Genomic DNA, 13,871 nt, shown 5'->3' on the forward strand with positions numbered 1-13,871 from the left:
ACGAGATATGGAGCCGTCATAACGAGTAGAGATCTCAATGTCATGGGATACGAGTGACTTAATCTCGTAATTTCGGGACAAGGTCATACTCTTTGTCTTTCGTACTTTGGCAATATAATTTGACTGGGTGGGTTAACATGTCACGTGGTTACGGTGTGATATACGTTTATATGACTGACAGAGTGTTGAAAAGACGAGATGCTAAACCCGAACACATACGCATTCATACACATACACGCACGCACGTACGCTAGCACGCACTAATGATTTGTAAATTGAAAACGGAATTTAAATTAAAATGAATAAATTTCTTCCATACCTCGTTTATTTCGAAAATGTTAAATTAAACGATTCACCCGAACACGCGCGCGCAGGCTCGCGGAAGTTAGAATGAGGCAAGTGAATACAATCTTGTCAAGGTTAATTATTTTTTGCTTGGTTACATCAATAACAGTATTATTTCATTTAAGCTAGGATACAGATATTTGTCTGACTGTAACATTTAATATTTAAATTCACAAAACAAAAATATTGTTCCAATAACCTGTGGTAAGTAGAATATACTTAACCAAATGTAAACGAATTTTAAATGTTTGTCAGTTCTGGAACTGGTTTTAGCTGACGAATAAATTGACCGTTTTTTATCTTATAAGCACGCACCTTGCAAAAATGCATGCAATGTTACATTTTATCTATTCCTATACTAACACAATGCAATTATTGAAGAATATAATATGACAACTAGTGTACACAGATTTCTTACCGGGAAAAATGACACACCAGTATCGTCATCAGTATCGTTAGTATCATTATAATGAACACGTTGAACATCAGGCACAGGACCCCTTGAGGGGTTACGTCTACTTGTTGATGTCTGTAAACAATGCAGAACAATATTAAGATTTAAATTCTTAAAGAAATAATAAAGCGAAGGTGGTACTCAGTGTTGTTATATATCCTGGTCATTTTGGATGATGTATCCCGTACGATATATCTGTATCATAGAATTCCATTTAAATAGGTGCATGAGAGGTGTTTCATTGCTGACTAGCAGGGATAGTGCTGCACGGTTGATGGGCTCCGTGGTCAAGGGGTCACGTTTGCTTATTTCGAATTGCTTATCACTACTGCTGTTGATTCGAAACACCGGTTGGTGGATAGAATTCTTTAATGTGGCAATAGGAAGATTGATGGTTCTACCTACTGCCCTCTTTTGTGTCAGAATTTTACCTTAAATGTGCTAAGTGTGTAATCAAACCTCATAAATCGGATGTGAAGTCTTTAAACTCTTGGAGGTAACTCGGACAAACCCTTTGTACCAAATAAGGGCACCACAGGTTTGTGGTCTGTTTCTTTTTTGTTTTTCATCCCTCTTAGGAAGTTTGCGAATTTCTCGCAGATCAATGCTAAGGCTAAACAATCCTCTTTCTCAATCTGAGCATACCCACGCTCAGTTTCAGATAGTGACATTGAGGTATAAGCTACCGGCGTCCATAACTGCCCGTGCCTTTGTCTAATTATACCCTTAGTTCGAATGATGAACTATCTGTAGTGAGTTTCTAAATATGGGTCATACTGAGCTTAACTTAGCTCTGTTTTGATACGCTGGAAAGCAGATCTCTAAGGAGACTCCCATAATCATGCAATCTTAGTTTTAATAATAAGTAATTCCCTGATGGACTCGAGTAGTGTGCTATGTTTAATGAGAATCCTAGCTAATTTACAAAACCCAGAAATCTTCGTACATGCATTTTGTGGCACCGGTATTTCAAAAAAAAGCTTGGGATCGGCCTCAGTTGTTCCATAGCCAATAACATGCTTGTTCAGTACGCACTTTGCAGTATCTCGAACACTTCAAGTAAGATTCATGCTCACTCACTTTTAGTGGCACCTTAGATTAGAAGTCGTTCATCTGACATTTGACCCCAAAAGTAAGTTGCGACAGTTTCTTTTGCAAATATTCGGGCGCTGAATTAATACCCACAGGGAACCCTGTTAAAGCAATACCTCCAAAATGGAGTTATGAAGGTACATAGAAGGCGTCGCTTTTCTGCAAGTGTAGCCTGCCCAAAACATGCTGACAGGTCAATTTCATTAAACCAGCGACTCCCTGAAAGTTTTGCCAGTGATTCATCTACTGACGGTAGATGGTGTTTTCCCGTGTGATAGTCTCATCGAGGCGGGAAAAGTCTACACAAAGTCTAATGTGTTGGCGCGTCATACCGGCACGCCACTCGGTTGGCTCGTCTATTGGTGATATGACCCCATTTGCTTTATTCTTTGAACTTCGGTCTTGACCGTTGGGAACTCTGCGAGGTACAACGAGGGAATATGGTCTGACATTTGCATCTAAAGCTATCTTTATTACCAGTCAGTATTACCGTGTAGCGGCTGTAAAACGTTCCCCCGTACATTGATTTAGTGTTGTTATCTTTTTTTGTCCTTTCGGATCATGGAGGCCATTCAATATATGTGTAATAGAGTTCCACGTAAGCCAGCCAGAGCTAGGGGCGTAGGTGGCGTTGCACATTTCATTACCTCTCATTAACAGACTCAATTAAACCCAATCTGCTATTTTTTCTGCGTGGTTGCATTCTATGCTTCCAAAGGATCTTTTTTACAGATTTTAATTGCCCAGTTATTCAAACAATATTGGAAATTTTGACTGAATATTTTCGGGCGATGCGTTGAAAGAATTGATTTTTACCTTGTCTGTGAACGCAAGCGCTTCTATCGCAGGACGCCCTAGAAAAAAATGAAGATTCTCTTTTAATCGCTTTACTACATACACCTCCTCAACACAGATGTTTTTATTCTGATTCTGTTTTACACTGAGACTGCCATAGAACTTATAATTCTGCATTACCTACACCAAATAATGATCTGTACCATTTTCTCAGTGGGATATTTCCTAACCTATTTTAATAGTCCTCTGGATTACATGTGACGTCCGCCCCAGTGAGTATTTCGAATGTCATTGGGGTATGTTCCTTTGATAACTTCACTGTCCATGATCTTCTTCCGGCGTCTACCACTGACCCGAAAAAGCGACACAGATACGTCCGAGCTCTTCGGGCTGTCGTGACTCTGATCATTTGGTAGTACTTCTCGTACTTTTGTTCTGCAACATTTTTCGTAGAGACCTGTATGTCCATATTTTGCTTGTTTTGCTGGTCACTAATTACGTTTGTGTCCAGGTTTCAAATAACACCTATGTCATTCAATTGAATGTTTACCCGAATCACTGAAGTGCATTTGCATTTGAAGATTTTAAACATGATTTTGACTACTGCCCCTTTTCTTGGCAACGTCTACTCTGTTTGTGTACCCTGATCTTATTACCTCATATTGTGCTTTTACTGACTCATTCTGTCTAGCTTGTGTCATGGCCTTTTCAATTGATCCGCCAAATCTGCTCTTTAATACTGACATACCTTGATGCAAAATTATTGAAAATGTTATACAGTGTAGGTCATTCATATGCTCATGTGGTATTTTTATTGTATGCACACGTGACGTGAAAAACTATCCCAAATTTTATTAATATTGCACATGTTGTTATAAAAATTTTACATAACGGCTTCATGATTCTGTATCAGTACTGCCATTTTCTCCTCCTTTGATCAGAGGTTGAGTAAAAAATACATCAAACACTTTTTGATAAGTCTTCTCTTAGATCGTCATAGATAAACATATGACTGGATTTTCTCATACATTTATGTGTAATATAACACGGTGACGAAAATACTAACTAAAGTGCCGACATAAGAATTTGTTTCTTAACTGCTGTTTTAGGCCAATATATTGTACTAAATTAACTATGTGCACTGAATGTGACAGAAAAATGATAACACTAATAATTGTATTTTCCGTGATATCTACCAATGAGAAAGAAAAAACTTGATGTAAACGCTGTAGTTCTTATTTTGCATGCCATGAGGCTCAAAATATGCATTCAAGGTAAAGAAAACAGATGACAGAAAATCCATGGATAAATATACTTCATCTAGAAAACATTTAAAGAATACCTACGAGTAGGAATAAATCTTACCATAACCGCTTTCTATATACCGGCTGGACATCTGTAGTTCCGTCGTCATCTATTATCCCTGTAAAAATGTAATATTTTCTTCTTCAGTTTCGGCTGATATTTCCCTACCATTCTATTTGTTTTATGATTAAACATACTGTTATGAAAGTCCGAATAAAACTATATTGTCAAAAATAATTTAAAAAATTGTCAAAAATAAATTAAAAAATTGAAAATTGAATAGACGTATCAATATGTGAAATTTTAACCCCCCCCCCCCACACACGCGCATGCACGCACGCACACACACACGCCATGCACACACACACGCGCGCACACGCGCGCACACACACACACACACACACACACTATCTGTGTCTGTGTCTCTGTCTCTCTCGATCTATTACTGACTAATAGACACTTGATCTAGACAGCATTGAGCCACGGACCTTCATCAGCTGGATAGATTTCTCACGTGAAAGTATAGTTGTCTCGAACCGATAACATAAGAGACAAGTGATTAGAAGCCAGTGTCCTTTGATTACTTGGCCGAGAAAGCCCATAGAGATAAGAAGTCACACCTGCATATTTGAAGGAAACATATATAAGCAATTACGAAGTAACTAAAAAGTTAACAAATTAAGGTACATTCTGTAGCCAAAATATCGACACTTTAGTGTTTGTCTTTACAACCATTTTGCGAATTTTTACTGAAGAATTACACAATTTGATGAATGAAACGCCTATTGAAAATGATTAAGCTCTCTTTTAAAGTATATATCTTGAAAAACAAATGCCAACTTGTACCCGAAAATCCGGACAGAAGACAGAAAAAAATATTTTTAGGTGGTCATATTTTTTCAAAATCGACAGCTGCTACATTCAAGCATTATTCTGCCTAAAATTGTGACCAAAACGTACCTAGATAATATATCTACTTCCTGCGAGCAATCAATTTTTAAATAAATTTGATGAAAGTGCCTGTTAGAGTCGATAATTTCAGATAATTTTTATTTTCTTTTTTTTTTTCATGCAGACATCATCATTTCGCAACTAATTTGAGATAAACTTTCGTATCTATGACAAAAATCCATAATATCATTACAAGGGCAATACACACAAAAGTCAGATGTGTTAATTTTATTTTTAGAAACGGTTGCAGTCACAAAGTAATTGACAGAATAAAATGTAAATTTCAGCATATTGTTTTCACACAAAAATATGTTAGTGCGTAGAAATGTGATCAGGCTGAGCACATGGTCTTATGGATTACATAATTTTCGGCGCTTAACGTGAAAACAGTTAAAGCACAGGATTCACAAACATTAAATTTATGCTTAAGGTAGTTCTGCACGTTACGATCGAAATTTTTTCTACAATGTAAAATTTCATTAAACTCTTATTTTTCAAAACTTCAGAATATACTAAGAAAATTCAGCGAATAAAAAAGATAGGGTCGTGTGCTTGATTTTTTGCTAGACTGATTTGAAAAATGTCGACCTCATGCAAGTTTTCGTAATGGGAGTCTATGGGGAAATCGCAACTTTCATAACATTTTCGCGAATAGAAATTTTTCTACAATGTAGATTTTAATGAAACTTCTCACAGTTGTAAATAAATATATGGCCTATAATATGGTGAAATAAAATGTATAGGTCCGTGTGCTTATTTTTGAGATATTTGGCTATAATGAAAGTGAACCGCCTATTTTAAGCTAATTTTAAGACATTATTTTGAGTTATTTAAGTGTCAGATGTTTTAATATCATATTTTAACTTTATGAAGATAGTAACAGTGCCATTGCAATAAATTTACTCACTGGTTGCCATTAATTCATAAAATGATTTTCGTTTCTGTACCCCGAATCCAGGCATTATTCTACGTTTTCCGGATAAATGACGTTACGCCATTACTTCCGGTTTATCAAACGTGCAGAACTACCTTAAATCTATATGCGATACATTATGCATATAATTATAATTCACGATAATATCGCATATGGAAGTAACTGGAATAAATTTGGACTATTTCCTTCGGAAGTTTACATTACTGTGCTGTCAAAAGGCCTCCCTCGAGTTTACATAAATTGACAGGTCGAGTTGTTCTGGGACTAGGAACAATGGTAAGTGCAAAGTTATATAGATTTATATAAATTAATTATTTTTGCAACGAGTTCAAAGTAAGGTTGATTATCACTCGACTCTATTTCAAGATCTGAGAATGATTTGCCTATTCTGGGCGGAGAACATAGTATATGCATGCTTGTATCACTGTCACCATAGATTATCATTAGATCCACTGGTAGATCTAGATGCAGACGTAACGCATTGTTACATAGATAGTGAATCGATCAGAATAGACAGAATAGATCATTGTCATAGAAAAAACGTTGATGTACTTTTTGCATTCGAATTGACATAATTTGAACATAGTCTCTACATTCATTTTATGCCATAAAACATGTCTGATTGAACGTGCTGAATCATCCGGCAAAAACCATCAAGATTTCTAAAGTAACATTAATTAGAATCAAGGTCTACTGTGCATTTAATCCGTCTTGTGTTTGTTTCAGACGAATGAATACCTGCACCATGGAAACAATGTCATTTGCAAACTGTTTGAACCTGTGCTGGGCGTGCACATTGACATTTCTTATTCAACAGGAATACATGATGTCGACCAACAGTCAGCTAGGTAAATGTCAATATTCTATATATATTCTACAATAATTTCGTAAAAAAAAGAACAATGTCTGTAAGTAAGCCAAAGAAAGGACACCTCTGCATAACTGACAAGGTCAATGGTCTGAATGAAGCGTGATCATGCACCAAAATATCAACAAATTTATACATTTATACAATGGAATGAAATAACATACAGTAGGCCTATATAACACCAAGATGTGATTAATAAATAGTATCATAATTATTTATTTTACATGGCATGCATGAATTGTTCAACTTCATTTGTACATCAACTGTGCTTTAGACCTACAGAATCAGCATAAAGAAATGAAGCTACATGAGTAGTTTTAAGATACATAAATCCACACTTGTCAAGATTCCATATAATGCTGATTTTCTTATATATGGGTGGTTTTCAAAATAATGAAGCTTTTTCTTCTTTTTCACCTTACTTTAATTCAGTTCAGTTTTAGAATGTATTTTGGGGCAAATCATATCCAAATCAATGTATTCAAGAAATATGTGCAATTTCAGCTGAAGCATTTTTAAAGTTATGTTAAATTATATAGCTAATTTTGTCCCCTCTGCACCAAAAGTGTGACATTTTGCATGAAGGATAGTTTTCGACTGTGTTTTACTTTTTCAAACCAAGCTAAATTGTCACAGCTTTGGCTTTTTTTATGTAATCTAAACTCTGCACATTTAAAACAAAATACTTCTTTTCATTAACTACATCTTATTCTTACCAATAGTTCATGTCTTGTGATGGAAGCCCCTTCGTAAAAAATAGTGATAAATGTAAATGTTGAACACTACAATTTCATAACCCCATTACTTTTCTTAAGTCCTAATGTTTTTCTAAGATTTTTATCCTTACATCTTTGAAGACACCTTATGATTTTATTGTTTTACAAATCAGCTTTCTCAGAATCTTCATATATGTCTATACACCCAAAAATGTCCCTTGTAAGTATTCTTTAAATAAAATGGGCTTTTACTTTATTTCTAAATGGAAGTTACAATGGATACAAAAGCAGCTTTCAACTTCACATATTAAGCCAAGTGATGTCCCTTGTGCACCCTTTTTTGACATTCATCAATTATCAAAGCATTTATACTGTAATATGTTGTGGCAGTTCTATATTCTTAGCAGTGTGTAAGTTAAATGCAGGCATTACTTGATAATTAAGCATTATATAAGAATCCCAGGACAATTTAAATTTTATTTTTTTTCACTTTTCCCAAGTTGGCAATTTTCCGGTTTAAAAGGGGAAACATCAATTTTATTGCTTTTTAATCTGTTAAGTTTACCTACATATGTAAATTAAAATCACCAGACATTTTTGAAATTTGGAATGTGGTTTATAAACCTGAAAAATGTGAGAAAAAATAGGTTTTATAATAATATGTTAATTATTTTTCATTCAGCAACAACTTTTCTAGGTAAAATTTTATTTTTATGTCAGATTTGTGCAGAAAGGGTGATTTTAAAAACCAAAGTCCACAAACATTTATTAAATAAGTTTCAAACTATACATAAACACCTATTCATATATGTTGAAAAAAATTTACTGTTATACATATTTCCTTGTCATAAAACACTGCAACATTTATCACCCATCTTACTGGAAATTCTCTGAACATATGAAATGAAGGCTGTTTAAAATATTATCTGATTGGTATTTCTCAACACTTTCCCAAAGTTGTATATTTCCTCGAAATTTGAATTATTTGCTATCATAAAAAATAAGTGACCACCAAAAGAAATAGGTTTGAATTTCCAATCCCTATGTCACACTTTTGCTTCAATATTTTTGCTTCATTATTTTGAAAACCACCAATATATGTTTCCTCATAGTTTTTTTTTATACTATACTGTACTTATTTCAGATGAAGATAAATTTATCCAAAGAAATAATGGGACAATGAATGCTAAAATTGCCAAGAAGAAGACTGCCATCATATTTACACACCATTTTATACAGGTATGTGTTTAAAAGTGTTTTGAAAATAGATATGGCACTGAGCACTTATTTTACAAACTATAATAATTGACTTTAGAATTAATATGTACATTGTATTTCTAAATTGTTTTTAATGTGAAGTGTCAGCAATGGAAATTTATAGAGAAATCACAGTTAATTGTGAAAGAAAAAATTATTTGTATATAAATGTACATGTTGGGCTTTTATTTTAGTTACAGTATGATATGGTGAACAAAAAGCCCTCAATGCAGCCAGTTCTGGAGTTTTGGCTAGACTATGAACAGTAGACATCAAAAAGGTACAGGATAGTTTAGAGCTGCATTTATTAAATTCTTTTATGTAATTACTATTCATCAGTTCAAATGAAACTTGGTACATCAGCATGAAAGGGACATGCACATATTGTCAGGACTATCAAATTTAATTATTTGTTTCTTCACTTATTATGTCATTTTCTTTTTCAAATTGTCATATCATAGCTTCCTTCATACCCTGTGCATTAAAACTCTCTTTCTGCAGATTCCATCATATTCAAATGGATTATGGTATACTTCATGGCCAAGCAGCAGAATTATACACATACTATAGTTAATTTTACATTGATGACAGTTTTCTAAAGTTATGATCTCTTTAGAATTTTGAATTAAATGTTACAGTTTCTTTTCTTTTGTTCTTTATGTACTCAGCTCCTCCCACACTTTCTATCCAATACCCTTGAAACTTGTAATACACTTTTACCTTAAATGTAAAGGCCTTTATCTATTTTAGCCTAAAATCTAAATTCGGAGTTTTGGAGTGTCCCTTTTTAAATTATAAGAATTATATTTCATCTCCTCCTACAGTTTTCATACTGTGTCACAATACAAAAGTAAGTTGATATGAAATTATCAACATGAGGTAGGCATGCACATATTGCAAGACTTCCATTTCAGGTTACTTGTTATTGAGTGATGCCCTTAAAAATATCACAAATACACTTGTACATTGCCTATATATAGTGTTAGTTGAAAATGGAGATGCATGAAGACATACAGACAAATAATATATATCATCTGTTAGAATTCATGGCTATATTTCTTAGTCTTTATTACTTGTGTAAGGTACTGTTTTTCCACTTCTGAATGACATTTTTTTGATAATGTCTGTCAGACTGATAATATTATAATTGTAAGATTTTACATTCTAAAATTTTGTGTTTTTATGAACATATAAAACATGTAAGGTTTATACTAGTGTAAAAATGGCTAAATTTTCCCATTTCAGATGATCATCTGAAGGGCCAAAATTGTTTGAAGCATTGGTCAAGAAAAACTGAACTATTTGATGGATCAGAATGTACTACTATATTTCCAGAATCAGAGAAATAGAAATATCAAGTATTAGGGAGAAAGAAAAGTATGCATCATGTATGAAGAACTGCTTAAGAATAATTTGCAAAATACATTGAAATCTCACAATTGCTAATTGCATAATGCATATGGAAGTTAAGAAAGGTGTACTCTCCTGGAAAATATGTGTCCAATGCAACATTTTTTTTTTCAATTTTGTGAGCATAATTCTTCATAAAAAATTGTAACATGGCTACAGGGATAATACAAAAGTTGTAATCTTATTTCCAAACACACTGGGGGAATCAGAGAAGAAATATGAAGAATTAGGGAAAAAGAAATAATTGTCATGAATGAAGAACTTGCTTTTTATTAATTTACAAAATACCTCACAACTGTTAATGATATTATGAATATGGAAGTTTAGAAGTGTGCACTTTGATTAATCCTCAACTTCTCTGAGCATAGTTCTATATACAAATTGTAACTTTATACAATAGTCTTGTAGAAAAAGTGTAAGACTTTCATACTTGTTTTATAGAAAATGTTTCTGGATGTTTCAATGTAAATTTGCTAGACCCAGACCCCTTGCTCCTAAGTCAAGGTTACACTTAGATGTCAAAGGTTAAAAGGGTCTGTTTCTGTCTGGTCAATAACTCTGCCATACATAAAGGGATTTTGGAATTACTCGGCATAAATGTTCACCATTAAGAGTGTTATGCAAGACCCAAACCCTTGCTCCAAGGTCAAGGTCACACTTAGAGGTCAAAGGTTAATAGAGTTTTGTTTGTGTCCGGTCAATAACTCTGCGATCCATGAAGGGGCTTTTAGATAACTTGGCATAAATGTTCACTTCACCATAATGAAACGAGGTGTCATGCCCAAGACCAAGACCCCTAGCTTTAAGGTCACACTTAGAGGCCAAAAGTCAAATACAAAAATGACTTTGTTCGGAGCATGGAGGGATTTTGATGTACAATGGCAAAAATGTTCATCATCATGAGATGGAGTGTCATGAGAAAGAACCAGGCCCCTAATCCTTTGCTGTTACTATAAATAGCTATTACTGTAAAGTTCTATTCTATTACCCCTTATCATGCTGAACAGGATTTATTCTGTCTTTGCGACCAGTGTAGATCATGATCAGCCTGCACATACATGCAGTCTGATGATGATCAGCACTGTTCACCATTCAATCAGTATATTTTTGGTAAGCATCCCTCTTAACAGTAAATGGTACTGTCCAAATTGAAAAATGGACAAGTTCATTATAGAAATTCAGCAGGGTAAGGGTTAATATTAGCCATAGGGGAAAATTGGGACCACTTTTCTGTAGAACAACACGCATATTACATCCAATTTTTGATGTATTTTGACCTATGGCTACCTGATAAGTACTTTTGTGTGGACTTAGATTTTTTTCAGATTAACTTCTCTTTGTTGTCACTATAAACAATATATATATATATGATAATTTTTTATAATTGACCGTAGGGAAAAATCAAGATTATTTTTCTGTGTTACTTTCAAATTTTAGGTGTATTTTAAGGTACCTCTTCCTGGACAGTAAGGAGATTTTTGTGAACTTAGAAAATCAAAACTTACTTCCCTTTGTTGCTACTATAAAACGATTATTCTTGAAACTTTTTATCCTGGTTGTTAGAACTGGTAAGTCATTGTTTTGGCTTACTGTCTACCAAACTTATAGTTTTGTACAGAAAATGTTTTATTATATCATCTACCTGACCAGCATATATTTAACATCCTGGCACTCTTGTTTTATTTTGTTCATGCCAAGATGCTGTATTGGCATACAGTATGTATGATGAAAATGTCATTAGGCAGGGGACGTTGCTAGCTCTGTTACAAATTCTTGTTGTTGTATTTTTTCTGGAGTTGTTGCCCTATTTGATCTTGAACTAATTCATCACATCGTGAACTTAGTCGAACAGATCCGTCCAACTGAATTGAAACTAGGTATACATCAGCAGCATGAAATGAATATGTACATGTTGCCCTGACTTAAATAATTATGATCGATTATTTTGTCTGGAGTTGTGGCACTTCTTTAACGACGAATGACAACTACATTGTAGTTTCCTTCTCTTCATTTCAAATAAAACTTGTTAAGCATCATAATTATTATGTAGACATGCGCATTTGTTTTGTGTTCAGTTGTTTAACTTGACCCGTCGTTATTATAAATTATTGAATGAAACATTTTGTCGACACCATTCTAGTTCGCTTTGCAACCTCCGTGAAGGAATATTGTCAAACTATACCTATAAGGGGAAGAGTTTGCTTCCTTTTGTAGCACAACTTTCTATGCATAATTGTGTCTTGCTCATATATATAACACTTTTATTTGTGTGAACATGCATGAATTTGTTATACTGCAAAATAAAACAGTCATCATTGATTACTTTACTTGTCGTCCCTTTCATCCTTTTTACCGTAAATAGCACAGTCATACACAGAAGATGCTGTATACTAAACATATTTTCTCAAAAATCAGACCAAAAAATCTATCAGATGCCACCATTAAATAACTATATTTCAAACTTTTGCAGGAGAGAACACCCTGACTCCTACTCACGCTGGGAGCTATGTGTCTCGCTGGTGACACATTCTTTCTAAACTGTTACCTCGCTGCATCAAATAAAGGTATTTCTGGATCCGGACTAGCCTGGGAAGCCGTTGATAATAATTGTCAGAAGAAATCTTACCTACATTAAAGATCCAACTTATTGTGCTAATTAGTGTTAACTGGCATTCATCCGAGTTTCTGATATTGTCAATTTGCAGGTAGAAAAATGGTTAGAAATTGTCAGACTGGATTCCCAGGCTAGATCCGGACCTGCCCTTAAGTATGATAAAGGCCTTTAAGGTCGATGTCGGACGAGGGATCTAGCAAAGTTTTACAACATTTAAGCTTATCAACGACGTCGGCAGAGATTATGAAGTTGTTCTGTTGTCAGGCTTAAGATGCAGGCATACTTAAATTCCAAAACGACGGCCGTTTTTGTACAATAGAACTCCATCAAGTTTAAATAAATACTTCAAATGGTTATGAATTTTGTACAGTAATCATTTCTGCGTACGGACTGAAGTATTACCATTAGTGGATTCATAGCGGGGGCGGGGGCGCACCGGGGCGCTCCCACCCCTAAAATCGCCGGAGCATAGGTAATTTGTCTTACGTTCTGGGTAAAATAATTGCAAAATGTATAAAAAAATTTCTCGCTCGCTACGCTTGGGTACATAATTTGTCTTTTATTCTGACTGAAGAATATGAAATATGCAATTTTTTTCGCTCGCTACGCTCGCACTAATAATTAATCTTTTGTTCCGGCTGAAAAATATGCATATTTTTTCTCGCTTGCTACGCTCGAAAACATAATTTGTCTTCTGTTCTGGGTTAAACATAAAAAAATGCATTTTTATCTCTATCACACAGGTAGTTTGTCTTACTTGTTTTTTTGTTGTTGTTTTTTTTTTTGGATGAAAAAAATGCATTTTTTCTCGCTCGCTATGCTGGCACATTTAAAATCTGACAAAGTTTGCATGAGCTCCGAAAAAAACTCTTCTTATTTTAGTCCTTGGTAAACCCTCCCCATAAAAATCCTCAAAAAACGGGCTAGAAAATTCCGAGATACTCGCGAAAGAATAAGTCTGACAATTCATAAGACATGACTATAATTAGCATGTTATTTGTGTTGATTTTGTCACTAACAAATAAAGTACCCCAGAATGCACCAGATGGATCCATTATTTTTTATAGTTTTCCGGGGAAGCATGTCCCCGGACCCCCCTATTTGCTCTAGTCTTCAAATATTTTACGCCC

The 13,871-nt window shown here is 34.4% G+C and overlaps 1 protein-coding gene across 2 annotated transcripts in view; it reads right to left on the reverse strand.

Annotated features, from left to right (window-relative positions):
- LOC123526545 (probable serine/threonine-protein kinase roco6) overlaps nucleotides 1-13,871 on the reverse strand; it is a 76,430-nt gene that overhangs the window by 43,704 nt on the left and 18,855 nt on the right. For both annotated transcript variants that reach the window (XM_045305745.2, XM_045305752.2), the window contains exons 2-3: nucleotides 4,052-4,109; nucleotides 764-874 (exon numbers count right to left, since the gene is read on the reverse strand). In XM_045305745.2, the coding sequence (XP_045161680.2) occupies nucleotides 764-874; nucleotides 4,052-4,054 (114 nt within the window). In that variant the 5' untranslated portion in view covers nucleotides 4,055-4,109. The remainder of the gene's footprint in view (nucleotides 1-763; nucleotides 875-4,051; nucleotides 4,110-13,871) is intronic.

This window comes from Mercenaria mercenaria, chromosome 1, assembly GCF_021730395.1.
Source record: "Mercenaria mercenaria strain notata chromosome 1, MADL_Memer_1, whole genome shotgun sequence".
In the NCBI taxonomy this organism is placed as follows: domain Eukaryota; kingdom Metazoa; phylum Mollusca; class Bivalvia; order Venerida; family Veneridae; genus Mercenaria; species Mercenaria mercenaria.